Below are 22,173 nucleotides of genomic sequence, written 5' to 3'. Positions count from 1 at the left end.
GAACCAAACAGTTCAACTTTAGATGAAATCATCCTTACCAAATCTCTTTATTCTCTCCAGTGATGCGATGCTTGGGAGTTCCAACCCGAGTAGTTACCAATTTCCGATCTGCACACAATACAGATGGCAACCTGACCATTGACATGTTCTATGATAAACATGCAGAGATGATGCCATGGGAAAGAAGAGATAAAATATGGTAAGGCCAGATGACTGTGAACTTGCATTAGGACCAAATTCCATTCTCGACCGGTCTTCTAAAAATCTAATTTTCTTGGTTATAGAATGGACCATAGATTTGGCCCAGGAGTATGTGAACCAGCAAGGATAACCCCATAAAAGCAATTGGATATTGTGGGGGGGGGGGGAAGAAGGGGTTTATTTACTTAAAAGTTTGGACTGGATTATATTTAAAATAGGGTCTCCAGGAATTTAATTTATTCCAAAGAGATTTATTTACAAAATATAGAAAGAATGAAGTAGGAAATTAGAGAGAGGGATAGGGTAAGATATCTAGCCTAAGCACTAAGTAATTTACTCCTGGCCCCTGACTCAACCTGGGCAGGGAGAGTTAGTCCTTAGCTGGCCTCAGTCCTTGTAGTTGAGGACCTGGGGATACAGGGAGCCTCTCTCAAGAGGATAGGTCTCTCCTGAGGTTAGTCTCTTCAGAAAAATCCAGGAAAGGAGTCAGTTCTTTTCACTCACCACGCATCAGTCCAAAGGGAGAGATTTAAGAAAAGTCTCACCAAGTACAGGGTCTCAGGTCCAGTCAGCAGATTCTTCTTCAGCTTCCACTCCAAGTAGAACTCCAAGAAGAACTGTGTCTCACAGGAAGATGTAAATTCCTTTTAAAGACACTTTATTTTGAGTCACTTCCTGTGCCTTCCCCTAATTTTACATCTACCAATCACAGTTGAAGCTTTGCTTTAGGACTGCCCAGGAGGTAGGCATTTGATTCTTATTTGTCACTCACTGTTGCACACGTGGGTCACAGACCTCCCCCATTCAAGTGTGAATGGGGTGTTTACACCTTTGGTGATTAAATCTAAAAATGAGCAGGGGAGTTCATTTAATTTTCACAATCAAGGGAGAGTTAAATTTAATCTTCACAATATCCATGTTGAGATTCTGACCCAGGTGACCCAATTCCAAGGGAATAAAGTTAGACAAGAGACAACATTTACTAGCTGAGCGACATTGGACAAGCCATTTAACTGCTCTCTGCCTCAGTTTCCTCATATTTAAAATGAGAGGACACAGTCCCTTCCAGCTCTAAATTTATAGTTTTACAACCATATTCCTTTTGTCCTTCTGCTTCATTGTTCGGGCAGTTTTTTAAAGTGTTATGCCTATTTTTATCTTGTCTGGCTTTTTTTTTCCTCATTCTCTTCTTAGTTCAACCCTTCCTTTGGTTTTCTCTAAGACAGAGGTTAGTATCTTGAAATCTAAGAGTCTCTTTGCTTTTTTTCTTAGAGTATATAAAATGTTGACAAATAATGGATTTATATTTATATTCCAGAGTAAAAGGACCTTAAGAATATAGGCAAACTAAGAATTTTGATCGTTTTCTAGATGAATTTGTTTTTATAAGCTAGCTATGTGGGGATCAACTGTTCTCTCCATCTGGCAGCAGAGGGCACTGATTCCTCACATCCTAGGACCATCTGACCCAGTTAGGATGGGAAGAAACAATCGGCATAGGTTTCCCACAGCATTAAAAGGCAGTGATTTCTTTTAAAATTTAATTTCTTTTTGGAGAATTCTGAAAGAAGTTTTTTTTAATGTTGAAAATTGTTTTTAATACAATTAGGAAAAAATAAAATATTGTTTTAAAAATTCTGGATGTAACATATCAAATAAAATTAGCATTTCTATACATAGAGAACATAAAAAGAAGAATGGACATGAAACCTAGAGAAAGAAATGGCAAATTCCTCCAGTATCTCTGCCAAGAAATGTGGTCATAAAGAGTCAGACGCAGCTCAGAAAAACGAAATGACAATATGAAACCTAAATATTATATATATTGTTTGCTTTTCTTTCTAAATAGAAATAAAAAATATAGGTTATATACCAATATAATATTTATAGACACACATATATTGCTTCAAGTTTTTCAGAGTGCTTTATAAGTATTATTTTATCTTCCCAATACACCCCCATTTTAATGTTGAGGAAATTGAGGGAGACAGAGGTTAAGTGACTTGCCCAGGATCACAAAGCTAGTAAGTGTAGCAATAGGAGGCCAGATTTATCTGACTCCAGGTCTAGTGCCATATTAATAATTAATAAATAAATTTAATTAATAGTAATTAATAAAATAAACATATAATTTTAAAAGCTGATCTGCTTGCCAAGAGACCTTTCTATCCTTCTTTCTTTACTTTCTTTTATTTTTCTTTCTTTTTAGAGTGGAGAGGGGAGGCTACTTTATCCCTAATGTCTTTCTCTAATTTCCCCATCCCAATAGTAGAAAAGAAAAGCCCTTTAACAGGATAGGCATAGTCAAGCAAAACAAATCCCCATTTTGGCCTTATCTATAAAGAACAACTTATGTGAATCTTGCGGAAAAGGCAGCAATTTCAATTCAACACATGAACTGATGCAAATGAAGTGAACAGAACTAGACAAACATTGTACACAGGGACAGCAATATTTTCTGATGAACAACCATGAATGCCCTACATATTCTCAGCAATGCAGTGATACAAGACTATCTATTCCAGAGACCCATGATGAAAAATTCCATTTGCTCTTTGAGAATGAACTGGAGTATGTATACAGACAGAAAAATACTGTATTTCACTTTCTTTTTACTTCTTTTTTTGTTTGCGATCCCTTCCACAAAATGACTAATGTGGAAAAATGGTTTATATGATTACATACATAAAATTTATATCAGATTGCTTACTGTCTCAGGGAGGGGAGAGGAGTGAGAAGGAGAAAAGGAAGAAACATGGGAAGGAGGGAGAAAATTTGGAACTTGAATCTTTAAAAAAATGAATGTAAAAAAATTTTTACACGTAATTGGGGGGAAAAATAAAATATTTAAAAATTAAAATTAAAAATATTAGAAACAAAAAATTAAACCAGTTGTAAACAAAATGAAAAATAAAGCTTTTCACAAAGTGGTTCCTCTTTAAATAAAATAAACATATTCAGAAAAAAATATTTTAAAATTTGTTATTAGTAGTAATGTTTATTAACTGGTATCATTATATATTATTAATTTGCAACTTAGTATATAGAAAGCTATCTTTGAAGTAAGGAAGATCTAAAACTCTGATACATACAGGTCAGTCACTTAACCTCTAAGTGCTCTAGATAACTCTAGGTCTAAGTTACTTTCAATAATAGAGGGACTTTCCTCCCCTGGGGGTTCCCTTTACAGATGGAGTCACAAATCTAATCCCTTTATCCCTATTATTAACTTGACTTATTTCCCACCTCCTTTGCCTCCCCAGTCAGCATATGGTTTGATTCCACTATAGCTGGAGGAGAACTCTTAGGATCATAGATTTAGAGGCCATCTAGTCCAACCCCCTCATTTTGCAGATGAGAAAACTGAGATCAAGAGAGGCAGAATGACTTGCCCGATGTCATATAGGTAATGCAGAGGCAAGCGAGGATCCAAACCCAAGTCCTCTTGCTCATTCTGTTGCCCTATGCCACATTTGGAATCAAAAGTCTAGAGCTATACGGAACTGTCAAGGTCTTCTAGTCCATCTCCTTCATTTCATACATGTGGAAACTGAGGCCCAGAAAGGTTTAAGAATTTGTCTAAGATCACCCAAGTTGTAAGTAACAGGGCTGGGATTTGAACTTGGGTCCTGAGACTCCTGAGGGAGTTTTATGACGACTCTGTTTCAAAGAGAATGAATTTTGAGCTTGGCTGCTATGACTTTATGACACACCAGAGTGGCCCTTTGTCTTCTTCCTGCTCATAATCCATGGCCATCAGCAGCTTCTTGAGGTGAAGGTAGACAGTACACTTGTCGTAGCTCTCCCCTTAGGGACCATGGGCCCTGTTGGGTAGGGGAGCCTCAGTAAACACCTTGTTATTCTACTGAACTTGAACCCTGAGTGTACTTGGCAGGAATTTCCATGTCTGGAATGAATGCTGGATGACCAGAAAAGATCTCCCACCAGGATATGATGGATGGCAGGTCCTGGATCCAACTCCCCAGGAGACTAGCAGAGGTGATTAAGCAAAGGAAAAACAACTTCTCTCACTTTCCCTTTGATTCTCTAACATCACCCCCTTCTCACCCCTTCCTCCCTCCTCAGCCAGCCCCCTCCAGCACCAAACTTCATTCTCTTTCCTCTCTGATGGGAAGCAAGACTGATGGGGGCGTGGAGGAGGGGAATAGGAACAGCGAGGGTAGGAACTGAGGCGGAAATCATAGACAGAATTTTGGGGGGGAGGCCTATAAAAGTAGAAAATGGTTCAGTTATCATTTCAGAGAGCCATCTAGGGCTTAGAATGCTGAAATGATTTGCCCATGGGTCCATAGCAAAGGCTTTTTGTCTCTGAGTCGAGTGTCCTACCCACTCAATGATATAGACTTTCTGAAAGTTCCCATTTAGAATTTATACATTTATGACATATATAATATACAATAATTTATAGTTTATAAATGTTTATAGCTTATAAAGCATTTTCCTCACTCTAATCATGTGAAGTGGGTAGTACAAGTATTTCCCCGTTTTTACAGATGGAGAAAACAAGAAAGAGAGGTGACTACCCAAGATCACGCAGTTGTGACTCCCCATTCTGGCTCTACCTGTATTACTAGGTCCCTCATCTAACCCCATTGTCCAGTTGTACATCCAGAAGGCATTCTTTGAGGGGTACTTTCTTCCCATTCTTTCCCCCATCATATTAACTTTCCCCAGTTGGAAAGCATGACAGCTCTCTTGTGTCTCTCTCCCCAATCCTACTCTTCCTTAGGGGTGTTCTGCTGTGGTCCGGCCTCTGTCAGAGCTATCAAAGAAGGGGACATCCAACTAGCCTATGATACAGCTTTTGTGTTTGCTGAGGTAAATGCGGATGAAGTGATCTGGCTCCAGGAATCTGGCCAAGTGAAAGAGATCCTTTCCCACAACACTAATGCCATTGGGAAAAAGATAAGCACCAAGATGGTGGGCTCTGATGACCGTCAGGATATCACCAACTCCTACAAGTACAAAGAAGGTACGTGGGGCTCTTGGGAATTGTGGGAGTGGGTCTCACTGTGAATGCTCACTTAACTCTCCCATTTCATGTCATCCTCCATGGCAATCATTGTGGAAATCCTCACATGTATACTTCAGTCATGGCAATCAATCCATCAATCCACATGCATTTATTAAGTGCTTAATTTATGCTAAGCACTGTTTTCGCTCCTGGGTCATCAAAAGAAAAGAAGAGGGTTATAATTTCTTGGTGGGATGTCAGCACAGAACAACATGTATTTGTTGTTCAGTCATTCAGTTGCTTTGATGACCCTTTAGAAGAAAATATACAATTTTAGTATGAAGTAATATGAGGTGGTAATTAAGTAATTTGAGCCACTAGCTGCTGGGTAGGAGATGATTCAGGAAAGGTCTCAGGTAAGAGGTGACTTGAACTGAACTTTGAAGGAAGCAAGAGATTCTAATAAATTGAAGCTGGGATAGTAAAATAGGAAGCATGAACTAGAGGGCCTTTGAGGGTCCTTTCAGCTCTAGCACCATGATTCTATATAGCATTCCAAACAAGGAGAATGAACTCCATGTCTGGGCAAAGTCCCCAAAGTAGGAAAAGAAATGTCACATGTAAAGACCAGCAAAAAGACTAGTTTGGCTGGATTGTAGAAAGAGTGAACGGAAATAATGTGCAACAGGTCTGGAAAGATAGACTGGAGCCAGACTGTGATGAGCTTTAAATATCAGCACACTATAAGCAATGGAAAGCACCAATAGCTTTTTGAACAAATGAGTGACTTGGTCAGATATGTGCTTTTTAGGAATAGATTTTTAGCAGGTTTATGGTAGGTGGATTAGGGATGGAATGATGTCACCTTGTCCCTAGTACTCACCACTGCTGGGGTGAAGACTTTTATTTATTTATTTATTCATTTATTTATTATTATTATTATTATTTTTTACTTTTAAACATTATTTTATTTGTTCATTTTCAAACATTATTCCTTGGAAACAAAGATCATTTTCTTTTCCTCCCCCCCTCCCACAACCCTTCCCATAGCCAACGCACAATTCTACTGAGTATCACATGTGTCCTTGATTCGAACCCATTTCCATGTTGTTGGTCTTTGCATTAGGGTGTTCATTTAGCTTCTCTCCTCAGTCATGTCTCCTTAACCCCTGTAGTCCAGCAGTTGCTTTTCCTCCAGTGTTTTTACTCCCACAATTTGTCCTCTGCTTGTGGATGGTGTTTTTTCTCCTAGGTCCCTGCAGATTGTTCAGGATCACTGCATTGCCAGTAACGGAGAAGTCCATTACATTCGATTGTACCACAGTGTATCAGTCTCTGTGTACAATGTTTTCCCGGATCTGCTCCTTTCGTTCTGCATCACTTCCTGGAGGTTGTTCCAGTTCACATGGAATTCCTCCACTTTATTATTCCTTTTAGCACAATAGTATTCATCACCAACATATACCATAATTTGTTCAGCCATTCCCCAATTGATGGGCATCCCCTCATTTTCCAATTTTTGACCACCACAAAGAGTGCAACTATGAATATTCTTGTACAAGACTTTTTCCTTATTATCTCTTTGGGGTACAAACCCAGCAGTGCTATGGCTGGATCAAAGGGCAGACAGTCTTTCAGCGCCCTTTAGGCATAGTTCCAAATTGCCCTCCAGAATGGTTGGATCAATTCACAACTCCACCATCAATGAATTAGTGTTCCCACTTTGCTACATCCCCTCCAACATTCATTACTTTCCTTTGCTGTGATGTTAGCCAATCTGCTAGGTGTGCGGTGATACCTCAGAGTTGTTTTGATTTGCATCTCTCTGATTACCAGAGATTTAGATTTTTCATGGGTTTATTAATACTTTTGCTTTCTTTGGCTGAAAACTGCCTGTTCATGTAGCTTACCCATTTGTCAATTGGAGAATGGCTTGATTTTTTGTACAACTTATTTAGCTCTTTGTAAATTTGAGTAATTAGATCTTTATCAGAGGTTTTTGTTATGAAAATTGTTTCCCAATTTGTTGCTTCCCTTCTCATTTTGGTTACATTGGTTTTGTTTGTATAAAAAATTTTTAATTTGATGTAATCAAAATTATTTATTTTACATTTTGTGACTCTTTTTATGTCTTGCTTGGTTTTAAAGTTTTTCCCTTCCCACAGGTCTGACATGTATACTATTCTGTGTTCACCTAATTTACTTATAGTTTCCTTCTTTATATTCAAGTCTTTCACCCATTCTGAGTTTATCTTGGTGTGGGGTGTGAGGTGTTGATCCAAACCTAATCTTTCCCACACTGTCTTTCAGTTTTCCCAGCAGTTTTTGTCAAATAATGTGTTTTTGTCCCAGAAGCTGTCTTTGGGTTTGTCATATACTGTCTTGCTGAGGTCACTTACCCCAAGTCTATTCCACTGATCCTCCTTTCTGTCTCTTAGCCAGTAGCAAATTGTTTTGATGATCACTGCTTTATAATAGAGTTTGGGATCTGGGACTGCAAGGCCACCTTCCTTTGGTTTTCTTTTTTTTGTTTGTTTGCTTGTTTTTCATTATTTCCGTGGCTATCCTTGATCCTTTGTACTTCCAAATGAACTTTGTTATGTTTTTTTTCTAATTCAGTAAAAAAATTTTTTGGAAGTTCAATGGGTATAGCACTAAATAGATAAGTTTCTGTAGGATGGTTATTTTTATTATATTGGCTCGTCCTACCCATGAGCAGTTAATGTTTTTCCAATTGCTCAAGTCTAGTTTTAATTGTGTGGAGAGTGTTTTGTAGTTGTGTTCATATACTTCCTGTGTTTGTCTCGGGAGATAGATTCCTAAGTATTTTGTTTTATCTAAGGTGATTTTGAATAGGATTTCTCTTTCTAATTCTTGCTGCTGAGCTGTGTTGGAAATATATAGAAATGCTGACAACTTATGGGGGTTTATTCTGTATCCTGTAACTTTACAAAAGTTGTTGATTATTTCAACTAGCTTTTTAGTTGATTCTCTAGGATTCTTTAAGTAGACCATCATATCATCCGCAAAGAGCAATAACTTGGTCTCCTCCTTGCCTATTTTAATGCCTTCAATTTCTTTTTCTTCTCTAATTGCCACTGCTAGTGTTTCTAGTACAATGTTTCTAGTACAATTAAATAATAGAGGTGATAATGGGCATCCTTCTTTCACTCCTGATCTTATTGGGAATGCATCTAGTTTATCCCCATTGCAGATGATGTTAGCTGATGGTTTGAGATATATACTGTATATTATTTTTAGGAACAACCTTTCTATTGGGTGTTGTATTTTATCAAAGGCTTTTTTCTGCATCTATTGAAATAATCATATGATTTTTGTTGGTTTGCTTGTTGATATAGTCAATTATGTGGATGGTTTTCCTAATATTGAACCAGCCCTGCATTCCTAGTATAAATCCTACTTGATCATAGTGAATGACCCTCCTGATCACTTGCTGGAGTCTTTTTGCTAGTATCCTATTTAAGATTTTTGCGTCTATATTCATTAGGGAGATTGGTCTGTAGTTTTCTTTCTCCATTTTTGCCCTGTGTGGCTTTGGAATCAGTACCATGTTTGTGTCATAAAAGGAATTTGGTAAAACTCCCTCTTTGCTTATTATGTCAAATAGTTTGTATAGTACTGGGATTAGCTGTTCTGTGAATGTTTGATAGAATTCACTTGTGAATCCATCAGGCCCTGGGGATTTTTTCTTAGGAAGTTCTTTGATGGCCTGTTGGATTTCTTTTTCTGATATGGGATTATTTAAGAATTCTATTTCTTCTCCTGTTAGTCTAGGTAATTTATATTTTTGTAAATATTCATCCATATCACCTAGATTGGTATATTTATTGCCATATAATTGGGCAAAATAGTTTTTAATGATTGTCTTAACTTCCTCTTCTTTGAGGTGAGGTTCCTCTTTTCATCTTTGATGCTCTTAATTTGCTTTTCTTCTTTTCTTTTTTTAATTAGATTGACCAGTACTTTGTCTATTTTGTTTGTTTTTTCAAAGTACCAGCTTCCAGTCTTATTTATTAGTTCAATAGTTCTATCACTTTCGATTTTATTAATTTCTCCCTTAGTGTTTAGGATCTCTAGCTTGGTTTTCTTCTGGGGGGGTTTTAATTTGTTCTCTTTCAAGTTTTTTTGATTTGCATTTCCAAATCATTGATCTCTGCCCTCCCTAATTTGTTAATATATGCACTCAGGGATATGAATTTTCCTCTGAGTACTGCTTTGGCTGCATCCCTTAAGGTTTGAAAGGATGTCTCACAATTGTCATTTTCCTCAATGAAATTATTAATTGTTTCTATGATTTATTCTCTAACTAACTGATTTTGGAGTATCATATTATTTAATTTCCAATTAATTTTTGATTTGGCTCTCCATGTACCCTTACTGATCATTATTTTTATTGCCTTATGATCTGAAAAGTTTGCATTTATTATTTCTGCTTTTCTGCATTTGTATGCCATGTTTCTGTGACCTAGTGTATGGTCAATCTTTGTGAATGTGCCATGTGGTGCTGAGAAGAAGGTGTATTCCTTTTTGTCCCTATTTATTTTTCTCCATATGTCTATTAACTCTAATTTTTCTAAGATTTAATTGACTTCTTTTATCTCTTTCTTATTTATTTTTTGATTTGATTTATCTAAATTTGATAGTGGTTGGTTCAAGTCTCCCACTAATATGGTTTTACTGTCTATTTCCTCCTTCAATTCTCCTAGTTTCTCCATTAGAAATTTGGGTGCTATACCATTTGGTGCATACATGTTGATTAGTGATATTTCCTCATTGTCTATATTCCCTTTTAACAGAATATATTTACCTTCCCTATCCCTTTTAACCAGGTCTATTTCTGCTTTGGCTTTGTCAGATATCATGATTGCAACTCCTGCCTTCTTTCTATCAGTTGAGGCCCAAAAGGTCTTACTCCATCCTTTAATTCTGACCTTGTGAGTATCTATCTGCCTCATGTGTCTTTCTTGGAGACAACATATGGTAGGGTTTTGGATTCTAATCCATTCTGCTATTCGTCTACATTTTATGGGTGAGTTCATCCCATTCACATTCAAAGTTCTGATTGTCACTTGTGGATTCCCTGGCATTTTGATATCCTCCCCTAAATCTGACCTTTCTTCTTTAGCTATAACCTTTTAAACTAGTGATTTACTTTAGATCAATCCCCCTAGTCCCCTCCCTTGGTATGCTTCCCTTTCTAGCCCCTCCCTTTTTGTTCCCTTCCCCTCCCCCCTCTCCTTCCCTCCCTTTTTATATTCCCTCCCCCTCCTTAATTTCCCCTTCTCTCTTACTCTGTTGGATAAGATAGAATTCAAGATCCCAATGGATCTAGATGTTCTTCCCCCTCAGAGTTGATTTCGCTGAGAGTAAGGTTTAAGTAACACTAATTTGCACTCTCTTCCTCTCCTTCTTATAGAATTCTTCCCCTCTCCCTCCCATGTGTATCTTTGTGTAACAAAAATTATTCTATTTAGTTTTTTTCTATTTCTTGAAGTATATCTTAGTACCATCAATGATACCCCCCTCCCTTTTTCTTTCTTCCCCCCCTTTCTCCATATCATCTTGATGCCCCAATCTTTCCCTATGTGTGATTCTTCTAACTACTCTAATGATGCATACAATTTTTGAGAGTTACACATAACATTTTCCCCACATATTAATATATATATAATTTGATATAAATGTAGTCCTTATAGAAGAGAGTTTGAATAAAAGAAAAAGATAACATTTTTCTCCTTTTCCCTTACCTTCATATTTACCTTTTCATGTTTCTCTTGCTCTTTGTGTTTGGAAGTCAAACTTTCCCCAGAGCTCTGGTCTTTTCTTTATAAATACTTGTTTTTGTTTTTTTTTAACCCTTACCTTCTGCCTTGGAATCAATACTGTGTATTGGTTCCATGGCAGAAGAGTGGTAAGGGCTAGGCAATGGGGGTTAAGTGACTTGCCCAGGGTCACACAGCTGGGAAGTGTCTGAGGCCATATTTGAACCTAGGTCCTCCCATCTCTATACCTGTCTCTTAATCTACTGAGCTACCCAGCTGCTCCTTGGGGTGAAGACTTTTAATATTCAAAAAAGGAGAGGTTCTTGAAGTCCCATGGCAAAGACTCAAGGAGAGACAAGTGGGGTTGATTTGCTTAAGATTTCATGAATTTTCTTTAAATCTAGGAGCTAATTAAAAAATTTCGGTGTCAGATGAATTTGTTACAAGTGTTCAATCAACAAATATTTATTATGCACTCACAAGAAACTTAGATTTTCCTCTTAATATGGAAGGAAGAGAGTGGAGATATTGATTCAGAGGGGGCTAGTCCAAGTGGGTTTGTTTTCTTTCTCTCCTAAGCAAAGTTTGTGACTTTCCTCCTAGATATATATTTCTTTTCCACCTATTCTATGAGTCTTGTGAACTTAGGACTTTTCTGATTTAATAATAATATGTCTGGACTGACCACACCCCAAAAATCAACACATCATATGTATTTTCTATACAATATGCCCTGTTCCCCACCAATATCAGTGCCCTGGGGTAAAACCCATTATCCCATGGTCCTTACAAGTCTGTATCCAATCATTTCTATGTCTTTAGCATGTATTTCAACTAAAAAGAGCCCATTAATAATGATCAGATGGGAGAACTCAGTAAAAGAAGCCTCTTTTAATAGTAAAAATTAAATTTTAGTTCAATTCAGTTTAATACTGAAAATTAAAGTTCAGTTAAATACTGACAAGCAGTGATGGAGTTTGGAAACTAGAAAAGGGATGCCTGGGGGGTAGAAGATAGAGTTAGAAGGGTAGGATTTCTATACAAGGACTTCTACACTGAGTCCCATTTATAATTTTTCACCAGACTGTGATTTCATCTGTAGAGGGGCTTCCCCAATGAAGAATTTCCTACATCAGTGCAGTTTAGTACCTTCTCTGGAATTCAGAGTCTCTGAAGGATTTGGGGACTGCCAAATTAAGACTGAAGGTCACACAGGCCACATTTCTCAGGTGGGACTTGAACCCAGATCTACCTCATTCAGGTTTTTGTTCAGTTGTTTAATTATATGCAACTCTTTGTGACTCTATTTGGGCTTTTCTTGGCAGAAATACTAGAGTCGTTTGCCATTTCCTTCTCTAGTTCATTTTACAGATGAGGAAACTGAGGCAAGCAAGGTGAAGCAACTTGCCTGGGGTCACATGGCTAGCAAGTGTTTGAGGCCAGATTTGAACCCATGAAAGTGCATCTTCCTGACTTGAGACCCAGCATTCTATCCACTGTGCCACCTAGCTGCCCACTCTGAGGCATCTACATTGTCTAGTTTCTTAGAGTTCAAGATTTTCCTTTCTCACTTTCTTCCCTTCCATGCAGGCTCAGCCCCTGCAACTTCCACAAATCCAGGAAAGATCTGGGTTTGTGTTAAAAGTTTGCTGAGCTCTAGTCAGTGTCAGAGAAGGAAAAGGAGGAAGAGGCAGAGTGAGTCGAATAGTTCTTCCTGGTGTCTTTAGTAATCTTTGAATTTTTTGATTCATTTATTCATTTTGAATATCATTAGGATGCACTCCATTAAGTGTATTTTTAAAAAAATAATCTTTGACCTGTACTTTTATATCTTATCATCTCAAAATTATTAAAAAATACTAGAGACTGCAAACACGTTTTTTGGTGTCCTGGTAACCTGGGATCTAGACTTTGTCAAATCCTGGATTATTTGTCATCCAACAATAAAGTCAGGGAGGGAAGCTTCTGGTGAATAAAGAGGTTAGGCCTTGTATGTTTAATGAGCCTGGGGAAGAAGAGATATGGGTGTGTTGAAGCTAATTCCTGCCAATCCCTGATTATTAAATTTTCAATGTGAGCACTTATACTTTGGAAATCAGCAAATGCTATAAACCAGGCCTTGATTTATTGTTTTGTTGATTGTCTAGTCTTGAGAAAGTGATGAAGAAAATGTTAACAATTCAGCAGTAGACTTAAAATGTATTAAGCACACTTTTTTTTTTTCCTGGAGAGCTGGTTGTTAAACATTTACAAGTACCCAACTGTCTGAAGTCCCCAAAATCTGAGACTCCTGAGAGGGATTGGGAAGTACAATACATTTTAAGAGGCTGGTGGAGTTTCAGATAATCTCTGAGGAAGGACAGAGGGAAGAGAGGAACTAGGATCTTATACTCAGAAGGGGAGACCTTGGATTGTTGGATTCTTAGCACAATTACACCCCCGTCTCTCTTTCCTTCTTCTATCCCACAGGAACAACAGAAGAACGGAATGTGTTCATGAAGGCTTCTCGAATATTGCTGGGCCCAATAGGCTCTTCTTCGTATCCCTACATGGAAAGGATGCGGACAGCCTGGTTCCAGGAAAAACCAGTCAAGCTGCAGCTAAAGCTGGCCAAAACTCCTGAATGGGGCCAGGATTTAGCATTTTTCCTGAGGGCCAGGAGGCTTCAGGGCTCTGAGATGGGAATTGAGCAGCTCCTACTGAATGTGTGGCTTAGTGCCCAAGCCCTGCTCCACGGGGGCAATGCCCAGACCCCACTCTGGAGGGATAAGCTGAGCTTCAGTCTGGTCCAAGGGGAGGGTGAGTATGGGGATAGACCCCAGAAAGGGGCCTGTTGATGTGGGATAGAGTTTGGGCTCACCTTGAGAGATAGAGGCTACCCAAGATAAAACTAAAATGACATTTCCCCTAGGAGGCTGAATCCAAATCTACATGGGGTGCCCTAGAGCTATAGGCAAAAAGGTGATACACAGAGTGTATCTACCAGTGGTAGGTACAGCTCCTTCTGCATAATGACCACCTGAAAGTGACAAATAAGCAAGCAGACTTGAGATCAGGAAAAAATGTCCTAACCATTAAAGCTATTGCAAAATGGAATTGGCTGCCTTGGGAGGTTGTGGGTTCCTCTTCACTGGAAATCTTCAAGAAGAGACTGGATTGGGGGTGAACATTCACAAGTCATTCTTCAAATATTAATTCTATATGGAACTTTCTCTCTCTCTCTCTCTCTCTCTCTCTCTCTCTCTCTTTCTCTCTCTCTCTCTCTCTCTCTCCCTCCCTCCTTTCTCCTTCCTTCCTTCCTCCTTTTCTCTCTCTTCCTTTCTTTTTTCTTCCTTCCTTCCTTCCTTCCTCCTTTTCTCTCTTCCTTTCTTTTTTTTCCTTCCCTCCTTCCCTCCTTCCCTCCTTCCTCCCTTCCTCCCTTTCTTTCTTTCTTTCTTTCTTTCTTTCTTTCTTTCTTTCTTTCTTTCTTTCTTTCTTTCTTTCTTTCTTTCTTTCTTTCTTTCTTTCTTTCTTTCTTTCTTTCTTTCTTTCTTCCTTCCTTCCTTCCTTCCTTCCTTCCTTTATTATGTGTAGGTCTTTCCAAATTGTTTTTTAATATTTTAAGAACAACTTGTGAATATCCACCTCCAGAGAAATAATTGATAAATAAAAACCCCAAAGACATAATTTCTATGTACATACCTTTTTGTTGGGTGATGCCTTCTGTGGTATAAGGAAGAGAGGGAAGGGTTGAGATACTTAGGAATAAATCCTATTAAATTTTTTTTAAAAGAAGGGGTTGGATTGTCACTTGTTTTGCAATAGTGAGGATTTTTTCTTTTTTGAAAAATCAGTAATATGATCCTTTTTAAATATGAGTTGGGTTAGATGGCCACTAATGCCTCTTCTAGCTTCCAAATTCTGTGATTCTAAGATGCTAGTCTGCAAGTGCTAGCATGTAGTATGGGATGCCAGTGTACACAGAGTATGCAGTCATGTGCACATTATGGCATATGTTTAAAACACATAAGCCACATTATTTGTTCATTCAATAAGCATGTATTAATAAGTTCCTCCTACGTGAAATGCACAACTAGTAGAGATGCTAAAATAAATACGACATGGTCCTTGCCCCCAATATACTTCCAGTCTAGTAACTGCATATTATGGCAAATTCAAGAAGATAAACATACAGCTAATCACGCTGAGACATGCATCCCCACACACTCTAAAGACTTGAGATTTTCCTCAGCTTTGGCCTTTGGGTCTGTATACAGAGAAAGAGTTGCTGATAACTCTGCCCTTCATCAACTACAAAGACCACATAAGTGATGAAAAGCTGATCCGCCTGTCAGGGGTTGTAGAAATTGGGCAGACAAGGAGGAAGCTGTTGGTGATGAAAGATGTCTCCTTGGAGCTGCCCCACTTTACCATTGAGGTGAGGTCTGGGGCCCAGGAAGGGGTGGCTCTTGAGCCAAAATAGGGATCCTTCCTTTCCTCCATACATTGCTTTTATGGAAATTTCATTTTTTCCTCTTCCCCTCAACATATCCTTCTTTTCCTTTTTAAAAAAATCCTTATCTTCTGTCTTAGAATTGATACTAAGTATTGATTCCAAGAGTTAGGCAATTGGGATTAAGTGACTTGTCCAGAGTCACATAACTAGAACGTGGCTGAGTCTAAATTTGAACCCAGGACTTCCCATCCCTAGGCCTGGTTCTCTATCCATTGAGCCATCTAGCTGCCCGTAAAATATACCTCTTTCCCCCTTTCTTCCCTTCCATTGCATTGTCCATTTCAAAAGACTGTCTAAATTCATTTTTTGTGTAATAGGTTTGGCTCTTGTATTAGCAAATCATTCAACACTTGCCAACTCCCCACTTTCTCTGAGCTCATATAGGCTTGGACAGCTCCCCAGATCCTTAAATCTTCTGGTCAGCTTGATGCAGTTTCCACTTTGGCAGAATGATGTGACCAGACCAAAGGATGCCAACCAACATGATTAGAGGAACAGTTGGCAGAGACCATTAAAGCAATAACCGCAAAGCTTGTTACCAGGAGCTATTGATTATAGTGCAAATAATCCCCACTTCCAGTCAACAATTCATTTGGTGTCATGTGGATGATTTATATATTGACTCTGGATTCCAAAAAGCAATTTAATGTTTCAAGTCTGATTCAGTCCCATCTGACATTCCAGATTTTCAGGTCAAGTCAGAGTACGACCAAAACACAGTTTGGGGTGGTTAAGCTCTGTTGGTCGGAGAATGGCAATAGGAGGCTGAAGTAGCCCACCTGAGCCCTCCACAGGCACATGAATTTTACAAATAAAGACCTCCTGGTCCCAACCACAGGTTAACCCTCTACCCAGAGCTAGCTGTCTTTTTAAAGCCCTTACCATCTGTCTTAGAATTGATACTGAGCATCAGTTCCAAAGTAGGAAAAAAAAACATTAAGGACTAGGCCATTTGGGGTAAGTGACTTGCCCAGGATCACATATCTAGGAAGTGTCCGAGGTCACATTTGAACCCAGGACCTCCTGTCTCCAAGCCTGGAGCTCTATTCACTGAAATATCTATCTTTCCCTCAGCTGATTTTTTGGAGATACGTTCTGGATCATAGGGGACACTGAGTGAAGAAAGGAATGTGGATGGATCAGCTCAAAAGCATCCCCACTACTATAAAATCCACTATGGAACACATGTCGGATGGTGATGGGCCAGGAGCATTCTTTGTACTACCCAAAGAGCACATGTTTAAATATATAAATATATATATATACTATATATACAAATACAAATATATGTGTATGTATAGATATGTATGTGTATATATATATATTATATATATATATAAGATTCCCTCAGCTCAACATCTTCCCTAAAGTCAGTATCTACTCTTTGAAACAACAGGGCCTGGATGTTGCAAGGTCCGGAGCTGAGAGGTGGGTGGTACATTGGAAAAAGATTTGCAAAAAGAGATCATGGCCACAACCATTTCTAAATTCTCCTTCTCTAGGTTTCCGGGCCGGCCGTAGTGAACAAGAAACTAGGAGTCTCCGTGACCTTCACTAACACTCAGGCTGAAACACTTCAAAACTGCGTTCTGATGCTGGAAGGGAGTGGCTTGATCGATGGAAGGATGACAGTTAAGTAGGTGAACCTTGCATGGAGCCAGCTGGTTCTCTTTTGAGATGCAAAGGGTTAAAGGGTTAAAGGTTAAAGATCAGTAAGCCTTCATATAAGCGCCTACTATGTGCCAGGCACTGTGTTAAATGCCGGGGATACGGGAAGGGGCAAAAGACAACCTAATTCGTGGTCAGAGGACCTGGGTTCAGATCCCAGTTTTGCTTCTCATCAAAAGTAGGACATCTATGGACTTCAGTTTCTTAATGTGTAAAAAGAGAGCAGCAGGCTAGGTGGTCCCCAAGATGTCTTTCAGCTCTAAATCTTGGGTTCATTCCTTGGGTTCCTAAATGAGATTCTTTGGGGGGGATCTGAAATGGAAGAAATTTCTGGAATGAAACCGCTCTTCCTTTGCTATTTTGTTTTCTCTCTTAGCATCTAAGAATATAGGTAGAGCCCAGGTCAGCCCAGTGGGCTTCTCCTAGCCTGAGCAGGGGGGACAGCAGGAGGGGGGTGGAAGAATGAGAAAACAAATGCTTATTCATTGAAAAATAAATAAATCAAGTCAACAAGCATTTATCAAATGCTTACTATCTGCCAGACATTATGCCAAGTGAAGAGAATTAAAAAAAAAAAAGGCAAAAGCAGTCTCTGTCCTCAATCTAATGGGGGAGACAACTTGCTAACAACCATACAAAAGGAAGCTACCTAAAGAGCAAATGGAGGGGCACCTAGGTGGCTCAGTGGATAGAGTGCTAGACCTGGAGTAGGAAAGCCCTGGGTTCAATTATGATCTCAGATACTACCTGGCTGTGTGACCCTGGGTAAGTCACTTAACTCCCTTTTGCCTAGTTACTAAGACAGAAAGTAAGAGTTTAAAAATAAAAAGAATGAATGGGAGGTCATCTCAGAGAGAAAGTGTAGGCATTGAGGAATCCTTTTTTAAAGACACTAACTGGCAGTCTCTACTTCCCTTTCTGATTTTTAGCCTGGGCACCATCGAGTCTGGAGAAACCATCCAAGCCGAGGTGGACCTATTCCCCACCAAAGAGGGATCCAGGCAACTGCAAGTTCTCCTCAGCTGCAAGGAGGTCAAGGAGATCAAAGGCTACAAGGATATCTTTGTCGCCTCAGCCAGCTCCACCTGAGCCCTCTTCTCGCGCTCCCTTTTGTGTGTTCCGGGCCCCACCCTGCCTTCTTTCTCCTCTCTTTTCTCTGGCGTGGAACGAAATTCCTATGGGACACTCTGCCCCCTCCCCCACCCCCACCCCCCACCCCCAGCAGGCAATAAAGACTTATTTATTTACAGTCCAATCCAGATGTTTTCCGGAATGCGTGCGGATGACTCGCCTGTTGCTTTGGCCATAGCCAACCACTTCACCTGCCCCTCCCTGCTAAAATCTCCCTTCTACTTCCTATCTACCTCCTTCTGGGAAATAAAGATGGGGGCTTGTTTCATTTTAATTCCGTACCACCTCCAGCCTAGAAGAAAGCCCTAGCTGGGCAGCCACACAGCCCAGGGTGGTCCCGCAGAGCTGCTGTCCCTGGTTGCTATGGGGACGAGTCCACAGGTGCCGAGCCGAAGAGCTCTATTCTTAGCTAAGAGCAGGTAGGGGCAGATTCTCCCCAGGAACCTGTTTAGGATTAGGTGGGAAAGAAATCACTGGAGAGGGATGGGGGGGGGGGGAGAGAAGGGAGGGGGAGATCTTCTTTCTGTTCGCTAAAGGGCGAATTTCTTGCATTTGTCCCGGGCTCCCAGCGGAAGAAATGGTATGTGGTGATAACGACGATTAGCGCTAAAGAGAACTTTTACGAGCACTTCATGTCTTAGGGTATGGCTTACAAGCGTGGCTTAGCGTAGGAAGATCTGGCCGGGGCTCAGATTCTACCTCTGACACTGGCTTTGGGACCCTGGACAAATATCAGGCCCTGTGTTCAGGGAGGAGTCTTAAAAAAGAGGTTAAAGGCGACTTTGTCCTCAAGGAGTTTACAGTTCAATGCCCGAGACAACTTGCAAAGAACTAAAGCAACTTCGCGAGACTGCATTTCTGAGAAGGCGCTCCTTGCATTATTTAAGAGTTTTCTCCTCTGTTAGTTTTCTGGAGCAGTGAAATCACAAGTCTAGTCGTTATCTCTATCAATTTAGTCTCCAGCTCCTGCTCTGTCTCTCTCTCTCCATCTTTTTCTCTCTGTCTCTCTTCCTCTACCCTTCTCCCTCTCCCTTTCTGTCTCCCCCTCTGTCTATCAATCTCTTTGTCTCTGTATGTCTCTGTCCGTCTCTCTGTCTCTATCTCTCCCTCTTTCCCCCTCTCCCTCTCTCCGTCTATCTCCCCCCCCTCTCCCGTCTCTCTCCTTTTCCTCTCTCTCTCTCTCTCTCTCTCTCTCTCTCTCTCTCTCTCTCTCTCTCTCTCTCTCTCTCTCTCTCTCTCTCTCTCTCTCTCTCTCTCTCCCTCTCCCTTTCTCTGTATCTCTGTCTTCACTCCCCACCACCCCCTTTGTCTCCTCCTCTCTTTCTCCCATATTGAAAAGACATTGAGAGTAATGTAAAAGAACACTAAAAATTGGGAGTCTGCAGTCCTGTGTTTGAATGTCTTCTCTACCATTTGTGTGACTTTGGCACTTAACTAACTTTTGGGGGATCTCGGATTCCACATCTAAAAAATGAGGGGCTTAGGCTAGATGGTCTTTAAGATTCTAAACTAGTTCTGAGTTTTCTGACAATTCACTTATCTCCCTGTTCTTTCTCTTCCACAATTTCATTCTGGCCCTTTTCCTCCTTGTGTTTTCACATTTCCATTTTTCTTTATATTTCTTTATATTTTTCTTCTTTTTTTCTTACCCCACTCTTCTTTAATCGTGTAGTTTATACTTCTCTTCTTGCTTGTTTCCTATTGGTCAATATTTTCTACATTTTTCTGTATTTCCTGCTCCTCACCCTTATGTTTTCCTTGTATACCTTTTTACCTTTAAATAATTTCCCCCCTTCTCCCTCTTCTCTATCTTCTTTTATTGTTTGTTTTCTGTTCTTCTCTACCTCCACCATCCCTTCAGAGCCCTGTGCTCCCCTAGCTTCTGCCCAGGCTGTCATTGCTCTTGGCAGACAATGGACAGGAGGAGCCAGAACGCCCAATTCTTTTCACCCAGTGAACTGGGCACGCCTGTCTCCATTAAGAACCTTCTTTGCATTTCTGTAGCATTAAGTCACAGCTTTAAGTATGCCAAGGGTGGCTAACCCCTGAGGGGAGGATCAGAAGCCAACTTTAGGTCACCTCACCTACTTGTTTGGAAAAGTAGAAACCTTGCTTTGACTCCAAAGGGCTGGGGACCTTGAAAGCTTTTTGACTTCCCTTGTCTCTGACTGGTTTCATACAAAACTCTTTGTTATTTAGCAGACATGTAAACACTAATCTGTTCATTTCTCAGTATGGAAAATCCCATACTTTAGCATGGTTCCAGTACATAGTAGGTGCTCAACAAGTATTTGTGGTGTGAATAATTGAGGAAATTATTAGAGACAAAATCAATGGATGTGATCACTGATAAAAAGATTTTCCACAACAAAATATGATGCTTCTAAATTTTTTTAAAAAGGAAACCAAATGGAAAGGAATATTTGTAGTAAATACATCAGACAAAGGTTACCCTCCAGAATTTATAAGGAACTGACATATATCTATAAAAGAAATACACACTCCACAGTGGAACTATGGTCAAAGAATTGACTATTTTTAAAAGGAAGAAATATCAATATTTGATAAATCCACAAAAGTATGCTAAAACTCCTTTGTGATCAGAGAAATATACACTACTAAATATTTAATGTCACCTTACCTTCACAAAATTGGCAAAATTAGCAAGAAATTATTATATCATCAGGGCTTAGGGGAAATTAGCACTCTATTTTACTTTTAACGTCACTAAAGACAGACAAAATTTTCTGGAGAACAACTGAGCAACACACAATAAGAGTTAAAAAACAAATATACCCTTTGATGCAGAAATTCCATTGCTAGGACTGTATCTTAATAATATCAAAAGGAACTTTTTTTGCCATTCAGCTATCTATTTTTTTCCAACACTTTTTGTTAAATAGTTGTCCCATTATTCACAGTTTTTCAACATGGATTTATGAAATATTAACATCAATCTTCAATTCTTTTGATCTTTTTCTCTTTTTCCAATATCTCTTTTATGATCATACAATCATATTTATGTATAGTACATTCAAAATTCTGGTAGAGCAGGTTCTCCTTCACTTGTCCTTTTTTTTAGTACAAAAAATATTTATAGCCATTTCATTTGCAATAAGAAAAAATTTTAAAGCCCCATAAATCAAATAACTAGACATGACCAAAAAAACTATGGTATCTGTTTACAGTTTATGTATGCATCAGTCTCCATTGGAGATATGGAGGGAGAGATAGTCTATGAAGAACTTGATAGAACTTTAAATTAAATGAACATGTACTTTAATACTGAGTGACTTCAATGAAAGTTGGGCAATGAGGAAGAATGGCAAAAAATACTGGAAAATTTGACGAAATTAAGAATGAAAGAAATGAAAAGCTTATAGGCTACACATACCTATCTGCGTCATAAATACTTTTTCAAGAAGAGGATTTGGAAGACATTGAGCACAGGGAACACCAAATTACATCACTAAAAGACAAAAGGGACCAGATCTTCACAATCAGAAAATAACGGATTGCTGATGTGGCATTCATTTCCAACTCAGCTGTCTGGTGGACAGACTTTCAATTTGTTAAAGAATGCATTTTATCAAAATTTAGATCAACCAGAATTAGAATTTATGGTATGAAAAGAAAGCAACTCCATTCTGACCTTTTTTAATAAGCTGTTTCATGCTAAAAATTGATGTCACTTTAAGTTCCCCCAATTACGCTGGACCAGTTTCATCATCTGTAAAATAAAAGGGTCAAATTAGATGGCTTTTGAGATTCCTTCCAGCCATTTCCTTCTCCAGCTTATTTTAGATGAGGAAATTGAGGCAACCCGGGTTAATTATATTAACCTACTTAAGTAATTATTCATTATTAATATTAAGGTTAAAATATTATGCTGTTCCCTTATATATAACCACCTAATTGCT

At 39.1% G+C, this 22,173-nt stretch overlaps 1 protein-coding gene across 1 annotated transcript in view; it reads left to right on the top strand.

Annotated features, from left to right (window-relative positions):
• TGM7 (transglutaminase 7) overlaps positions 1-18,369 on the top strand; it is a 129,004-nt gene extending 110,635 nt beyond the window's left edge. The window contains exons 7-13 of the mRNA XM_056810364.1: positions 61-199; positions 4,097-4,200; positions 4,952-5,194; positions 13,429-13,758; positions 15,216-15,376; positions 16,957-17,090; positions 18,052-18,369. Of these exons, the coding sequence (XP_056666342.1) occupies positions 61-199; positions 4,097-4,200; positions 4,952-5,194; positions 13,429-13,758; positions 15,216-15,376; positions 16,957-17,090; positions 18,052-18,211 (1,271 nt within the window). The 3' untranslated portion in view covers positions 18,212-18,369. The remainder of the gene's footprint in view (positions 1-60; positions 200-4,096; positions 4,201-4,951; positions 5,195-13,428; positions 13,759-15,215; positions 15,377-16,956; positions 17,091-18,051) is intronic.
• The last annotated feature ends 3,804 nt before the right edge of the window (positions 18,370-22,173 follow it).

The sequence above is a fragment of the Monodelphis domestica genome, chromosome 1 (genome assembly GCF_027887165.1).
Source record: "Monodelphis domestica isolate mMonDom1 chromosome 1, mMonDom1.pri, whole genome shotgun sequence".
NCBI lineage: Eukaryota > Metazoa > Chordata > Mammalia > Didelphimorphia > Didelphidae > Monodelphis > Monodelphis domestica.
This window is presented reverse-complemented; position numbering and strand designations above follow the sequence as displayed.